The sequence below is a fragment of the Amblyomma mixtum genome, chromosome 8, assembly GCF_055824585.1.
Source record: "Amblyomma mixtum isolate Tamu chromosome 8, ASM5582458v1, whole genome shotgun sequence".
NCBI lineage: Eukaryota > Metazoa > Arthropoda > Arachnida > Ixodida > Ixodidae > Amblyomma > Amblyomma mixtum.
The window spans coordinates 63,005,616-63,020,026 of record NC_143019.1 but is presented as its reverse complement, the minus strand read 5'-3'; the positions used below and the strand labels follow the sequence as shown (position 1 = coordinate 63,020,026).

At 46.8% G+C, this 14,411-nt stretch overlaps 1 protein-coding gene and 1 long non-coding RNA gene across 2 annotated transcripts in view; both read left to right on the top strand.

Moving 5' to 3' along the window:
* The first annotated feature begins 1,964 nt into the window (after nt 1–1,964).
* LOC149332740 (uncharacterized) lies at nt 1,965–4,972 on the top strand. Its single transcript, XR_016285254.1, has 3 exons — nt 1,965–2,799; nt 2,867–2,983; nt 4,735–4,972. It is a non-coding gene; the product is annotated as an uncharacterized LOC149332740 (long non-coding RNA).
* A 6,985-nt stretch (nt 4,973–11,957) lies between these two features.
* The window catches only part of LOC149332739 (homeobox protein SIX6-like), an 81,052-nt gene continuing 78,598 nt past the window's right edge, over nt 11,958–14,411 (top strand). The window contains exon 1 of the mRNA XM_089558320.1: nt 11,958–12,896. Within this exon, the coding sequence (XP_089414446.1) occupies nt 12,259–12,896 (638 nt within the window). The 5' untranslated portion in view covers nt 11,958–12,258. The remainder of the gene's footprint in view (nt 12,897–14,411) is intronic.

The window sequence follows — 14,411 nt, the reverse complement described above, 5'->3', positions numbered from 1 at the left end:
TGACAATTATTACACACGTTATTGCCAAACGCACTGGGCACTTAAGCGTTTGAACATGTGGACTATAGATGGCAAGAGTCATTCGAATGAGAGTACCAGGGGGTAAAGCTTCAGTGCATACTGTCTCCTTTGTGTGTCAGTGGAAAGTGATTTGTACTGTTTTATTGTGTACCCCATAGCAAATTTACTTTCATGAGCTCTTGAAGTCGTACAGCTACCATTTTCTGTCTGTGCGACTGCAACTTATATACAAGCTCCTTATGGGCAAAGTTTAAAAGACACGGACGTTCTTGGAAAACCGGATGGGTGACGGAGAGTGCACCAGCGTATTAACGTCGACCTGTATAGGCTGTTAAAGCCAATCGCGACAAGGCGAGACATACCAATTCTTTAATGTTCACGGGAAGCACCGAGCACTAAAACATTGGCAGATTTGCTGCGACATTACTCCTTGAATAATGATATTTTTTCGCTGCTTGTAATGAGCGTGACCCCTCACGCAAAACTGGCTGCAGCACGGAAAGCCTCAGCCTTCCCTTACAAAAATAGTTTTAGAAATTCTATAGAGTTTCTATAGACTTCTGTCTATAAAGTCTGTACACTGTCTATAGATAGGAGTATGGCAATACAAATGCCATAGACAGTCTATAGACAATCTATAGATTTATGGCCATGCACTTTTAGTGGACTTTTGTCTATAGACGGTCTATAGACTATGACTAGACAAAAAGCAATATCTATAGGAAGTCAATAGAGTCAAGAAGAAGGCTATAGAATGTCTAAAGACCATTTTTACAAGGGTTACACAGTCAAGAAAATTGTAGAATTGTTGCTGGCCACAAAAATAAAGGAAAACTGGCCAAGTCGGTAAGCTAAATTTAAAAAGAAACTATTGCTTTGAAAGAATTCACAAAGTCGAAAGAAAAATACAGCAAATTATCTCTGTGTCTTTCGCGCTGTTTGCTATAAGATTGCTGCAGTCAAACTCGGTGCAAATATACATGGTCTGTTCTGAAAGTAGTAGGACTCATTTTTTAAACAAAATTTATTCAAGAGAATAGTACAAACGATTACAATTTTTCGAGGTAGCACCCTTCCGCACCTACACGCTGCTGCCAATGAGTTTTACAGTTTTCGTACGCCTCCGAACGCCTGGACCGGAATGCTGTTTAGCTCCCTCGTCACGGCCTGTTGAACCACCTCTACCGATCCGTGATGTTTCCCCTTGAGCGTCGATTTTATTCTTGCGAATAGAAAAAAGTCTGGTGGGGCCAAGTCGAGAATATAGGGGGGCAGAGGCAGCGTTGCCGCCTTGTGCTGGGCAAAAAATTGGGGTCCTCATTCACATGATGAAGAAGATCCTACCGGTTGGCCTTTTCCTCCTCTGACAACACTCCCGGCACCAACTTCGCGCACGCTTTCTTAATGGATAAGTTTTCTGTCACGATCTCAAAAACGTGGGTTTGAGGAATGCTCAAGTCATCAGCAATCATTCTGATACTCATTCTACGATCATTGTTAAGTAAATGTTTCACTCGCTACACATTTTCGTTGGTCTTGCTGGTTGAAGGGCGTCTGGAGCGGTCGTCTTCATCTACTCTTTCCTTACCTTCTCGGAACAACTTGTGCCACTCAAAAAACACCTGATCTACCCATGGAAGCGTAAACGTAGGCCTCCTTAATCATTTTGTGAGTCTCTTTGCCCGTTTTACCAAGATTTACTCAAAATATGATCGCGTATCGCTGATCCAGTAAACGCTCGATGATTCTGCGTGACGAGACGTTTCGACAGAGGTTCACAGTACAAGCGACCTCCTCTCTTAAACGGCCGAGAGCCGACTGCCGATTTTCCCCAGCATTCCCAATATCCTGCACGCGCAGACCACCTCTCGTCCGCCCGTTCACCCAGGAAAAAACCAGTCCTACTACTTTCAGAACAGACCCTGTATGCATTACCGCCGCTATACACTGTAAACACAAATAAGCCCAAATAGGAATATAAATGGCTAGTGTCCGCTTTTAAACTCCTTATTGAAAATTGCGCAATCGACTTTAAGTAGTAAAAAAGAGGAAATCCTCCTTTTTTACTGCCGTCGCGAAATCGAGGAGTAAAATAAAGCATTTACATGATTTTACTACTTTTCCAAGAAGGAGTATGTCGGCTTCAATACTCCTTCAGGCCCTTTATGCACTCCTTAGTGTCTGCCCGCCGCCTAGTGGCAGCTGCCGGTTCGCTGCACTTGCAGGTGACGACGCCGGCTCTGTCGTCGCTGCCTGCTCGCCTGTGCTTTTGCTGCTTCACGCACGTTTGTCATGTTACAAGACACCGGATCGCCGCAACCTCGCGCACCAAGGTGCGCCACAGACAGTGCCTGTGAAGCCCCCAGTGTATTCGGAGAACGCTTGGTGTTGCATCGCCTGCGACGGCAGTCTGCGAGAGGCTTAGCCAGCCGAGCTCAGCCGAGCCAACATGGCGGTGTGTGACGCGTCGACCTCCCCGAAGCCGCCAGTTTGCCACCCGCTCCTTTGCGCGCTCTTGTCGTGACGTAAGACTGGACATCATCGACCTTAGCAGCAACGTGCTGCAATGAACGTCTCACTCAAGCCAGCAATATGTGCAGAAGCAGCGGCTAGTCATTCATTGTCTACGCAGCATACAAGTGTTGGCTGCTGCCGTTTCGCCGCGCCGACATGGCGATGTGTGTGTGACGCACCAGTTTTCTCGACATCGTCGGCCCCTCGTTCTTTCGCTGTATTGCAAGAATACTAAAGACCGGATTATCATCGTCGTGTGTTCTGGTAAGCAGTATTAAACTCTCCTTTGATGCCATAGACGCGCATGCACTTAACGCCGCTCCCTTTTCAGTGTGCGTAGACTTGCTGTGAACCACGGGTGCGCCGAGATGAAAGGCTTAACGAGAACAGCAAAACAGCAAAGGCTTCATTGTGGTCCGGTGGAGCCAACTCACACAGCAGGCATGAAGTAAGTATCTGAGAAATTTGTTGTTGCATGCGGCTGAAAAAAAGAGTGTGGCACTGCAGTCGTGGCTGTTACGCTAACATGTACAGCTGGAAGTACGGTCAGTTCTTCTAGGGACCAAATTTTCTTCATGCGTTCACGTCCCATGAATATGGAAAAGCTGTACAGGCAATGACAGGTGAAAATGCACAGCCTTGGGGTCTGTGAATTTTTGTCACGTTATTGCGAACAGTGCTGAGAACCGTGCCCTAATCGGTTGCTTCCTTTCTTGTGTTTTAAGAGGGCCTTGTTATGCAAACAATGCAAGCGATTTTATTCTTTTCAGTCATAGCACAGGACATGGCGACGCCTTAGCGCTCACGGAGATTAGCTAAACTGTTACATTTTCCGAGTTGGTGGCATCTTAACGTTGCAGCGATTTTCGGCAGTGGACATGAGGTTTCAACCATACTGAACGCTGCCTTTTCTGGATGGTTAGGCGTCTAGTTCCAAAATGTGGTATCTTGTAAGCTCTTCGCATTTGAAAAATGTTAAAAGAAGTTTCCACTTCGCGTGCAGTTTCCGAACACATTCCATTATGTGAAACTCGTGGAGGCAAGCGTTCCGGTTCAGACTGCTGATCCCAGGAAGGCAGCGAAAGAAAAAGAATAAAGCTTACGCCAGTGTACGAGATCACCTGCTCGTGCTGGACGTAGTACATTGGCGAAAGCAAGCATTTCCCAGAAAAACTGAAGCAGCACAAAGCGGATGTCAAACAAATGAACAAGGAAGGACGCGCGGGTTGACAAGACTGACTTCGAGGGAACTATCCTTGCATCAACTGTCTACGATCAGTGACCCGGCGGATGACTAACCGAAAGCTTAAAAAAGGCAAGCTGTGACTCACTCGCAGTCACACCTGCTGAAAGAACCAAGAAGATTCCCAAACATGTTTTTTTTTTTCTGGTTGGCGTTCTTTCCCGAAAGTATATTCCTTTCCCAGCCAGATAGACCTGTCTAGAATGTTTTCTTTTGAACCCTGGCCACGAATGTGAGGGCAAAGCTTAACAGAAGACAGGTGGCGGCGGGAGGGTGGGTCTGGTGGCAGCTTTCTATTCCTAACAATGCCTGCTATGTCAGTCACCCTTGCCCTGCCTTTGGCCTATACACAGAATGAGGACGTCCTGAAAATGCGTAGCTGCGGGCTCTCCCATCAAGGAAATTGCATGTAAGCTTCCGCTGCGTGTATGCAAAGCGCTGTCTTTTGTTTGCATGTTTTGATTTCAGTAATTGGTTCTGATATGGTGCCTGAAAAGCATGAGGAACCTCTGACAAGTAAAAAAAAATATATCTCGACGCCTCTTTCGGTGCAGGAACGCAGCCAAAGGCAGCGCGAATGCGCAAGTGCCTCAGTAAGACCATTTTATTTTTTTTCAGTTTTATGCTTTGCGGAAAAAATGTTCCCTATCGATGCTGCTTCCCATTCGCCGTATTGCCTTAACGTTTACGAAAGCGGCTCTCTGGAATTTGTGATTCCCTGAAAACCGCATTTAGCCGCTGTCATCCGACAGGGTACAGGTATGTATTAGCTAGTTGATTACCTACTATGTTCTGCTAGCTAATCTTTTGTCATGAAAAACGTTTAAACTTCAATAATACCTACTTTATTGAAAAGTGCACTCTGAACGGTTGACTTCTACACTTGAAGCACGTCATACTTCAAGCTTAGAGGTGCAATTCCACTGATGCATTTGTTTTTCTAATCTTTCTTTCAGAAGGAGCCTGTATGTTGACAGCGAAGCATTTCAAGGTTCCCTCCTTGCTTTCAAGTGTGGCATCTCTATTTTCATTCCTTTGGGTATTTAAATTATGTACCCAAAGACAGCGTGGGTTAAGGCACTCTTCTTTTCTACAGGGGCCAAGACGTTGGTTCTCTGTAACCGTCGAAAGCAAGCTGCCGAACACATGTCTCAAATGTTTTGTACCCAATAAAATATTGTTTGAAATAAATCACTGTAAGTTCATCGACGCATTTATCCTGGAATATCAAGCTCTAAAATGAGCCTTCCATAAGAATACTTTATTTCAAATCGGCTTCCGCATCAAGTGAAGTAATATACTCATCTGGGAATCATAAATGTAACCCTATAGTAAGAAAAATTTCTCCAAAAATTTCCTGTCAAAACTACTTAAAAGGAACAGGCACGTACTCCTGAAATGTACTATAAAAGTAGCTGCAAAGGAGTATATAATACTTCTATTAATTGCCATGCTAACTCATTTGTGATCACAACTTTACTCCTAAATAAACTCCCGTCTGCAGAGCGGTAACACTTTACTCCTTCTAGCACTCCGAAAGTATCCCTTCAAGCAGAGGAGTAGACGATATACTCCTATTCTGAGGAGTATAAAAACCCCTTTTCGGGAGTGCGCTACGCGATGAGCCATTTACTCCTATCCGGGTGTTTTTCGGTTTGCAGTGTAGGTATACGCAGAAGGCCGACGCATTATATTTACATGCGGCAAACGCCGCCGCATTCGCAGTGAACATGGTTGCGTGGAGACCTGACAAGGCAGTGCATAATTCTGTCTCCCCCATGCGTGTGCCACGGCGCGTGCTTCTAAACGGGCCACCGCTGATTGCGACGGCTGCTTTCAATTACTCACGGCGTGCTACTCCGGAGCCGTTGCTTGCATGTCCGCATGGCTGTGCTTGCAGGCTTGCAAGTCCCCGTCCTTGGCTTAATGATGCTTCGAGAGAGGGCCGTGTGCTGCTTGAATGTGCATATGAGAGCTACTTCACTGCGTTTATCATCTCCCATTGTAGGCTGCGCTCCGCACCGAGGAAAACGATCTTGGGAACAATCAGACCATATCTATTGATGCATAATAGACTGCTGGAGGATGATAGCTGACACAAGAGGTCCCGCGGAGACGAATAAGGTATACTTAGGGAACGGTTGTCTTACGTATACCACATCGGCGAATGGCATATTCTGAGCATTGTGTTTCTCTCTTCCTGTTCATCTCATCGCTTTCCTCACACCGTGATTGAGGTGTCCACTGAGACAGCAACTATGCATGCACTTTCTCCTTGCACGATCTTCTCTCTCTTTGTGGGTGGAAACTACAGGAATACTGTAAACGACATAATTTTCTCGGCAACCTATACAATTTTCTCAAATCGCATACAAGGCACGAAAAATTTTTGCCGCGAATAATTCTTAACGAAATGTCGATTTTAATTTGCGGAAATATCTCTTAAAGCACAGTACGTTGTTCGCTGTATCTGCGGTATGTATCGGGTAAGGACTAACGGGTGGAATTCAGACTTACTGAGGGACGTTACCAATACCTAACATGTATATGGGTACCCGTTCTACACAGTGTTGGTGCGCCTGCCTAGTGCACTATACAGTGCAGAGATCTTTATCTAAATTGCTGACTGGGCGAGTTGGTGGGATATGATTGGAAATGACCATCGCGAAAACAGACGGAGACAAGAGAAGAAACACTGACGACAGGACGGGTGCTGAAGAGATCTCTGCCGCAAGACTGGGCTGCATCACATTTTCTCTGCAATCCAATACACATTCACTTAAGCTTGTCCTTGTTCCAGTGCCTGTTGTATAAATGCAGCATATCAGTGTGAAACTTTCTCGCGGAATAGGGGAGCACTAAACAGCCTGTCTCCTCTGTGTCGCGAGATTTGTTCGCCGTGAAGTATTTATAGACTGCAACTTTAACTGCATTCGCAAAAAATATAGTATAACGGTTTCCGTTGTTTAACAGCGGGAACACTTGACGGCGCCAGAAACCGGATGACTCGATGAGTGCAACTGCAATGGTCCATCGAGGCATTGTTTAGTGGAACGTGAAAGAGAAGCGGAGCACTGTAATTTTCGAAAAATGTAGTGTCGTTCAAAGGGTGGGAGGTTAATGTTGATTTTAATGAAAAATAAAAAAATCCTTAGAGAGATAGGTAAGTAAATGTAACATGTGTAACAGTATTCATGCGTACTCACCACTTTGTCTTTTCCTCCGGTGCCACTTGCTTGCTCTATATGGCTCTCAAAAAAGAATGGGCAGCTTTATGAGGATAATTTTATTTTTGTATTTGTTTCACCCGACAGTAGAAGTTAGTTTATGTGGAATTACACAATGGCAAATAACAGAAAATAAACAATTCGTCGTCACAAATGTTTTTTGTTAGTACAAAAGGTTATTTATGACAGGAAAGATTAATTTCATGGTCACGTGCTAAGAGTGCAGAACATTTACGGTTTTACGAACAGTTTAAGCGACCATTCCACTTGTAATCATTGCAATTATGGCAAACGGTGTTGATAGATTTGAAGCATAATTTGTGTGAGGCTGTCACGCGTTGTGAAGACTGAATAATCTGCGCAACAACCAATGCGTAATATGATAAAAACTTACTATTACGACTTGCTTATGCAGGTATGACAGAAGGAAGTAACAAAAGTGTTTAACAGTAAAGCTTTCATATCGATCAACAAAATTCACGCAGGAGAGACTGTACGTCGGTATGCACAACCAGGAAGAAAGACTTTATTGCTTGTAAGGGGTCCCGGGCGCACTGTCGGTGTCCTGCAAGACGGCGAGGGAAAATTATTAACAAGCATCAGCTGGTGAAACAGCAAAATTAGTTACCCTCCCGCATACAGAACAGCAGCATCAGTCTGTATTAGTTATAGGTCCACTGTTCCCTTGCAAAGCAGCAAGGGAAAAAAGTGCGAGCGGCTGCCCTAAAAACACTGCATGAATATTTGGCATTGCCAGTGTTTACGCATACTTAACAAAATTCCAGCTAAAGGATTTACATAGCTCTCGGAACGATACGATTCATTTATTCCATGGCAGCGATGCATTAACAAATAAAAATTTTGTTTTGTCATGACAAAGGCGCAATATATCAACTGAATTCAAGCTGCCGCGGTGGCTCAGTGGTTATGGTGTTCGGCTGCTGAACCGAAAGACGCGGGTTCGATCCCTGCAACGGCTGTCGCATTTCGATGGAGGAGAAATGTTCAAGGCTCGAGAACTGCGATGTCAATGCACGCTAAAGAACCCCAGGTGGTCGAAGTAACCCGGAGCCCTCCACTAAGGCGGCTCACATAGCCTAAATTGTTTTGGGACGTAAAACACCGCAAACCGTAAACCAAACCAATTGATTCGACATATGAGGCTGGCAAGAAAGCGATAAAAAAACATATGCACGAAGCATACAGCAATGCACCTAACTGAATATACTATAACTACTATTAGAAATCAATACTATTACAAAAATCAACAATTTCCCTAAAACAGCAAAGCAATATTTGACAGATGTGAAACTGTCATGACACGAGGAAGAAGACCTCAACACAAAAGGCGTGCGTCGTGTACTGCGCGACGTCAGTGCACGTTAAAGAACCCCAGGTGGTCGAAATTTCCGGAGCTTTCCACTACGGCGTCTCTCATAGCCTTAGTCGCTTTGGGACGTTAAACCCCATAAACCAATCCAAACCATCTTCCGAATTGACGAAGGACAAGCTGAACTTGTGGACTGCATAAAAACATTTTCAGCCCGACTCCTTTCTCAAACGCGATATCCAGATTCGTAATTATAAGAGCCGCGCATAGCACGCAGTTATACTAAAGCGCCCATCGATGTCCGGCTACGTTCGGCGCGATGTTTCAGCCTTCACTTACTGCCCCAATCGGAGTCTCATCCTATGCTAAAATCAGAAAAAATAACACCAAAAATAGAGCGGAATGAACTAAGCGTAAAAACTAAGCTGCTCGAAACATGCGCGAGCGATACTCGCACGGGTCACAGGCAGTTTAATGTAACAGCGATGATTATATGCTTGTTATCGCCATTGGCGTTAATATTGCCACCAGCGGCTGCCGTGCATTCCAGTGCTGTAAATGCGTTATGGCGAATACAATGTATATTATATCTGTTTCACTCCACAGCAGTTAATATACCCACTCTGCATATTGTATAGGGTTGCTTGCCTCTTAGGTCCATTACACTGCGCGCACCCTCCGAAAATGTTAGTATTTTGAGAAAATAGCCATTTCCCCCTTTTTGTCTTTCTAACTCGTTGTGACAAATAAGCAACGTTTACGACCTTAATGACGACGTGCACGGCAAAGTGAGGTGGAACAGTTTTGTCTTCAACCGCAAAATATTTGCCCGAAGTGAACCTCTCAATCTGTCCAAAAGCTTTGCTTTGAAGTCTTAATATACGGCCAAGGTTGTGACAGAGAGGAGTGCATACAATTTATTTTAAAGCCTGGTGAACTTTAACCCCACCTACAGCTGCGAACTTCCCCGCCCCCCTTTTTTTCCCTCCCATAACTGCATCCGCCAATCGCGGACCGACTTAGACCACCTGAGCAGAGACAGCGCATTTTCGAAGGTCCATCACTCTCTATGGCTGAATCCCAATTGCGTAGAAATTTTATCGGCCTGTTGGGGTTAGTTTTTGATTAGACATACAGTGGCAAAGCGGCTTGCCACGAAAAATAGCCCCTCTTACAGTTATTTTTGTAATAAAAATACGCAGTCATTCAGATTCAGATTCAGAAGCTCTGAAAAAAAAAAATGAAACTTGGTTTTGAGGAAATTAAAGGCGCAGTAACTGTCTCACTACTCGGTGGACACTTCAACCGTGTCGTGAGGGAAGGCAGAAAGGTCAGAGGGAAAGAAGAAAGAGGTGCCGTAGTGGGTGGCGCCGGAACCATTAGACCACCAGGGGTTCGTTAATGTGCACGGACATTTCACAGCACATGGCGCATTTCGCCTTCATCGAAACGCGGCCGCGTTCTGACTCGGGTACTGCGGCTCAGTAGTCGAGCGCCCTATAGCCACTGCGCCAGAAAGCGGGTCGCAAGCTCAGCGCTATTAAATCCCTGAGGGGTAGTACATGCCACAATCAAAAGAAAAGACTGTTTCTACATACAGCGATGCATACTGTCTACTGTGGTACAACAACAAAAAGATTTCATTCAGGTCCACACAGAAAAGGAACATTCGTGTAACAACACTAACGGAAGCCTCGTACACTGTGTGGCGGAAGGCAATGTATCGTTATAGGTAACAGGTTTCTCAGAGCTTTACTTTGTCCCCCAACACTCACCCCTCAAAAGAATGAAACGAAAACATAAGCATCGAAAAGAATGCAGGCGCAACGCTTGCAAAGTCTCGTTTTAGAGGAAAATTCGGAAATCTTCACCTTGAAAAGGAAACAACGCTGCGAGGCATACTTTCATGCAGCAGAACACAGCATCCCCGGATTGAGCGCTCTTCGTCAAACGACATTAAAAGGGGTGTAGCGTTCGCTATATGCATGCCGTGATTGGTGCGGCAAATATTCGAAACTTATTTAGTGCAGACAGCATAGCTCCGCAGACATTTACCAAACTAGCTGAATTGACAGCAAAGCGTAATATCTGCATGCGCCATTCACCACCGTTCCGTCTAAAACAATCAGGTAAAACCATCGCTGAATTTTATTTCGGCATCTAGAAAGGATTACAAGTGGTCCTAACTCTGTAATCCGCAGCTATCGATTTCACGAATGTGCGCAGTTGAAAACTGTGGATGCAGTAGCACTTGCGCATTTAGAAGCCAAAGCCTTTTCGACAAGAAGCGAATTTTAGAAGTGTAGAATTTGTAGGGTGGTGTGCGTCAGTTGCAGTGGCATAAGCAGTTAAGCACGCGCTAGAAAGCCTACGTTCATGATATAGGTAGCAGCTTTTCGTTTAACTACAGCAGAACAGTGGCTGTGCCCACCCTCATGATGCAAACTGAAAAACATACATCGTCAACGCGGGTGGAAAATTAAGCGGGTAGAAAGTTAATTAATCTGAAATACTTGTTCCCAGCAACGCATACACAAGGAAGCCATTTACACACAACGTATGTTGTACCCACTTGCCCTTGAAGCATCTTGTAATCGTGTTCATAACGCGCGGCCATGACATCTTTGTTTTGTAGATCTATATAGACTTTGTATGTAAAATGGGCGCAGGCGAGTACGTGACACCCTGTTTAATTTAGAATGAACCGTGTCAAATTCGCATGGTACATTCAACCACCGCGTCTAATTTGCCGGATACATGCGTGAGAACAGTCAGAAATGTGCAAAAAGGCAGGTATATGGTCTCCGCGTAATTGAAACTGAATCACTAAACACTATACTTGTAAAATATCAGTTACTATCTCTAGTCAACTGCCATCCCAGAAGCAGAAGTAGACTGCAAAACGTTTAGACACGCGTAATCAGTAAATCTCGAGACTGTTAAATGCTTAGGCTAAAATGCTTGTTACCAAACATAGCAGTCTTGTAGACACGCCATGTAAACATGACGATAATAGAGTTTGCCCGGCTAAATCATCTGTCAGTGGTAAAAGCTTAACGACCAAAGCCTCAAATAATTATTCCAGTTTAGTGCCAGACGTTCATAATCAGGCAATGTTAAATTTTCATTAACAGCGGACATGTTTAGATTTAGCCAACGAAAAATCAAACCAGGTACCTGGGAACAGCGATCGGAAACATGCACCTTATCCAGCAAAACGTAGGGAACACGAGCCGCCACTCACCGGAGCAATCGTAACTACGTCGGCAGTCACAGCAGGCCACCACGCACAAATAGGAGGTTCGAAACCCGTTGGTTGTTTTCAGCCACGTTGACGGCAAGCGCAATGAAAATGGCGGCCACCGAACACACAGCCTCCGGAGCGGACACACGCACCGAACTGCACCGCGCACCGGCTGAAAGCCGTCTGTGGCGACGTTCCCGCGAAAGCCGACCGCGAAATCGGCGAGAGCGCGCGCGCGCGCCGAGTCCCCTTGTGCGCATGCGCCGCGAGGCCATTGGCGCATGCGCCGTTTGCATTGCACGCTCACCGGCGCGAGCGGCTCCTCGGCTCGCGTATTGAGGCGGCCGTCCGGAGGTGGTGGGGGGTGCGTGGACGCGCGCCGCAGGAAAGAGAGGAGCGTGGAAAGAAGGGGTCTCGCACAGTGATATGCCATTGGCGGGGGGGACGGTATCCACGGCGACGCTGCCCGGCGAGCCTCGGCGAAGAGGGCGGCGCCACCGATCCCCGATGAGCCGGCTCGCCTCCCCAAGCCCGGCCCTATCATCGCCGGCACAGTGGAGCGCGAGCCAGCGGGCCGCCTGCATCACCGGCTGAGCCGGCCATGAGCTGATTGGCCCCGCCTCGGCGACGACGTTACGAGGGGAGCGTGCTAGATTGCTGCCACAAGCGCACGACGAGCATGGCGTTGGGGCCCGCGCCCGCTCCGGCCGCCGTGTTTCCCGCGTCGGCGGCCGCCGCTCCTCCGATGCTGATGCTGCCGACGCTCAACTTCTCCGTGGGCCAGGTGGCCGCCGTGTGCGAGACGCTCGAGGAGAGCGGCGACGTGGAGCGGCTGGGCCGCTTCCTCTGGTCGCTGCCAGTGGCCCACCCCAACTGCGCCGAGCTGAACAAGAGCGAGGCGGTGCTCCGGGCCCGGGCGCTGGTAGCCTTCCACGCGGGCAACTTCCGCGAGCTGTACCGGATCCTGGAGGGCCACCGGTTCGCCAGAGGCTCGCACGCCAAGCTGCAGGCTATGTGGCTCGAGGCGCACTACCAAGAAGCCGAGAAGCTGCGCGGCAGGCCTCTGGGACCCGTGGACAAGTACCGGGTGCGCAAGAAGTTTCCCCTGCCCCGCACCATCTGGGACGGCGAGCAGAAGACGCACTGCTTCAAGGAGCGCACGCGGTCGCTGCTGCGCGAGTGGTACCTCCAGGACCCGTACCCCAACCCGACCAAGAAGCGCGAACTGGCCCAGGCCACGGGGCTCACGCCCACCCAGGTGGGCAACTGGTTCAAGAACCGCCGACAGAGGGACAGGGCGGCAGCGGCCAAGAACCGGTGAGTGTTCTCTCCGTGGTTTCAGTTTAGCTTCCTTCGTCAGGGATGGTCTTGTCTACGGTCGCCGCCACTGCACGTAGCCTTGCCGATCGCGACCTCTGTGTGGACATAAGCTGATTTTACTCCTCTCAATCTCAGCGCCCTGAGGACTATTGTTCGTGCGAACTGCAGTGCGTATAGGGAATGAAAACACTGGTATATTCGACACCCTAAAGATATTTAGAAGCCACACAGTCTTGAGTGCAACTCAGTGACCGTCATAGGCGTACCGTAACATGGAACATACAGTGAACGCCGTGTCTCTCAAAGCGTGGCCTCTGAATGTTGTTACAGGTGAATCAGGCACAGGGGAAAGATATGAATTGTGGTTATACTGGCTCAAGATGGATACTTTTTTCTCTGTTACCATGAGCCTTATGCAACACGGTATGATTGAAGCCACCCTAAATCTTATACTGCTGAATATCAACCACAGCCTGGTCGTTCATTTGAGTTTGTATTCCTGTCTACTTTTACTAGAAAGCATTTGTTACATGATAAGCGCCAAATTGGCTTCAGATGCATAATTTAGTTCTGAGTGCATCATTGCATTGTCCCCTGCTGCCTTTACTAACAGAGATGGTTAAATCAAGAAGCCGTTCTTATTTTTTATAGAGTGTAGAATGGCTCCATAAATCGCACATTAGGATGACAAATATGCTTCGGGCTAGAGGTATTCTCTTTTTATAATAAATTATCATGAATTTATTGAATCGGAATCAGCCTACTCATTGCTATTGCATTGCCCATGAATTTGCAGGTAAATTCGTAGAGCCTTTTTATGACGATTTGTCATTTTAGTGCTATGGCGAAGGTAATGATACTTACGACAAAGTAGACCAGCGAACACAAATGACAAGAGGTGCTGGGGAAAAAATTGGCCACACAGTATGGCTACAGAGTGCGATACGTCTGATCAAGGTGCAAGACTGGGCCGTCAGAAAATGCTGACTCTGCGGTTTTGCTTGCTTCTCACAACGCTTTGCAAGATAATGCTTCTCAGCAACAATAAAAACAATGTTCCGCTTGAAGAACGAGGATATTTGTTTTGCGGAATTTTTGTACGAGTCGAATTATTGACCGAAAAGGCATTGTGCAGTGTTATAGACGACTGTATGCGACTACAGCCGCCGTGAAACAGTCACGGGAACGGAACGGACCAGCTGGACGGAAATGTCTAAAATAAGCACTGCATGATTTAAAGGATCATTGCGGCCAGATTGACACTGGCCTACACTGATGGATTACCGCATCCCGATCTCAAAGAAGCTATACTTTCCCTCAAGACGGAGTCCTTATGAGCTAGGACAAAAAAAAACAAAAAGCAAATGCCCGTATCACCAACACCGGCAATTTGGACAAAGCTGCGATGGCATCCAGAGGGAGTTTGAAATGCGCATCTCTGAGGCTATAGCCAACCCCGGATCTCACATTCAGACGGTAATCACAGAATTCATTTCAGTTTTGACGTAATGA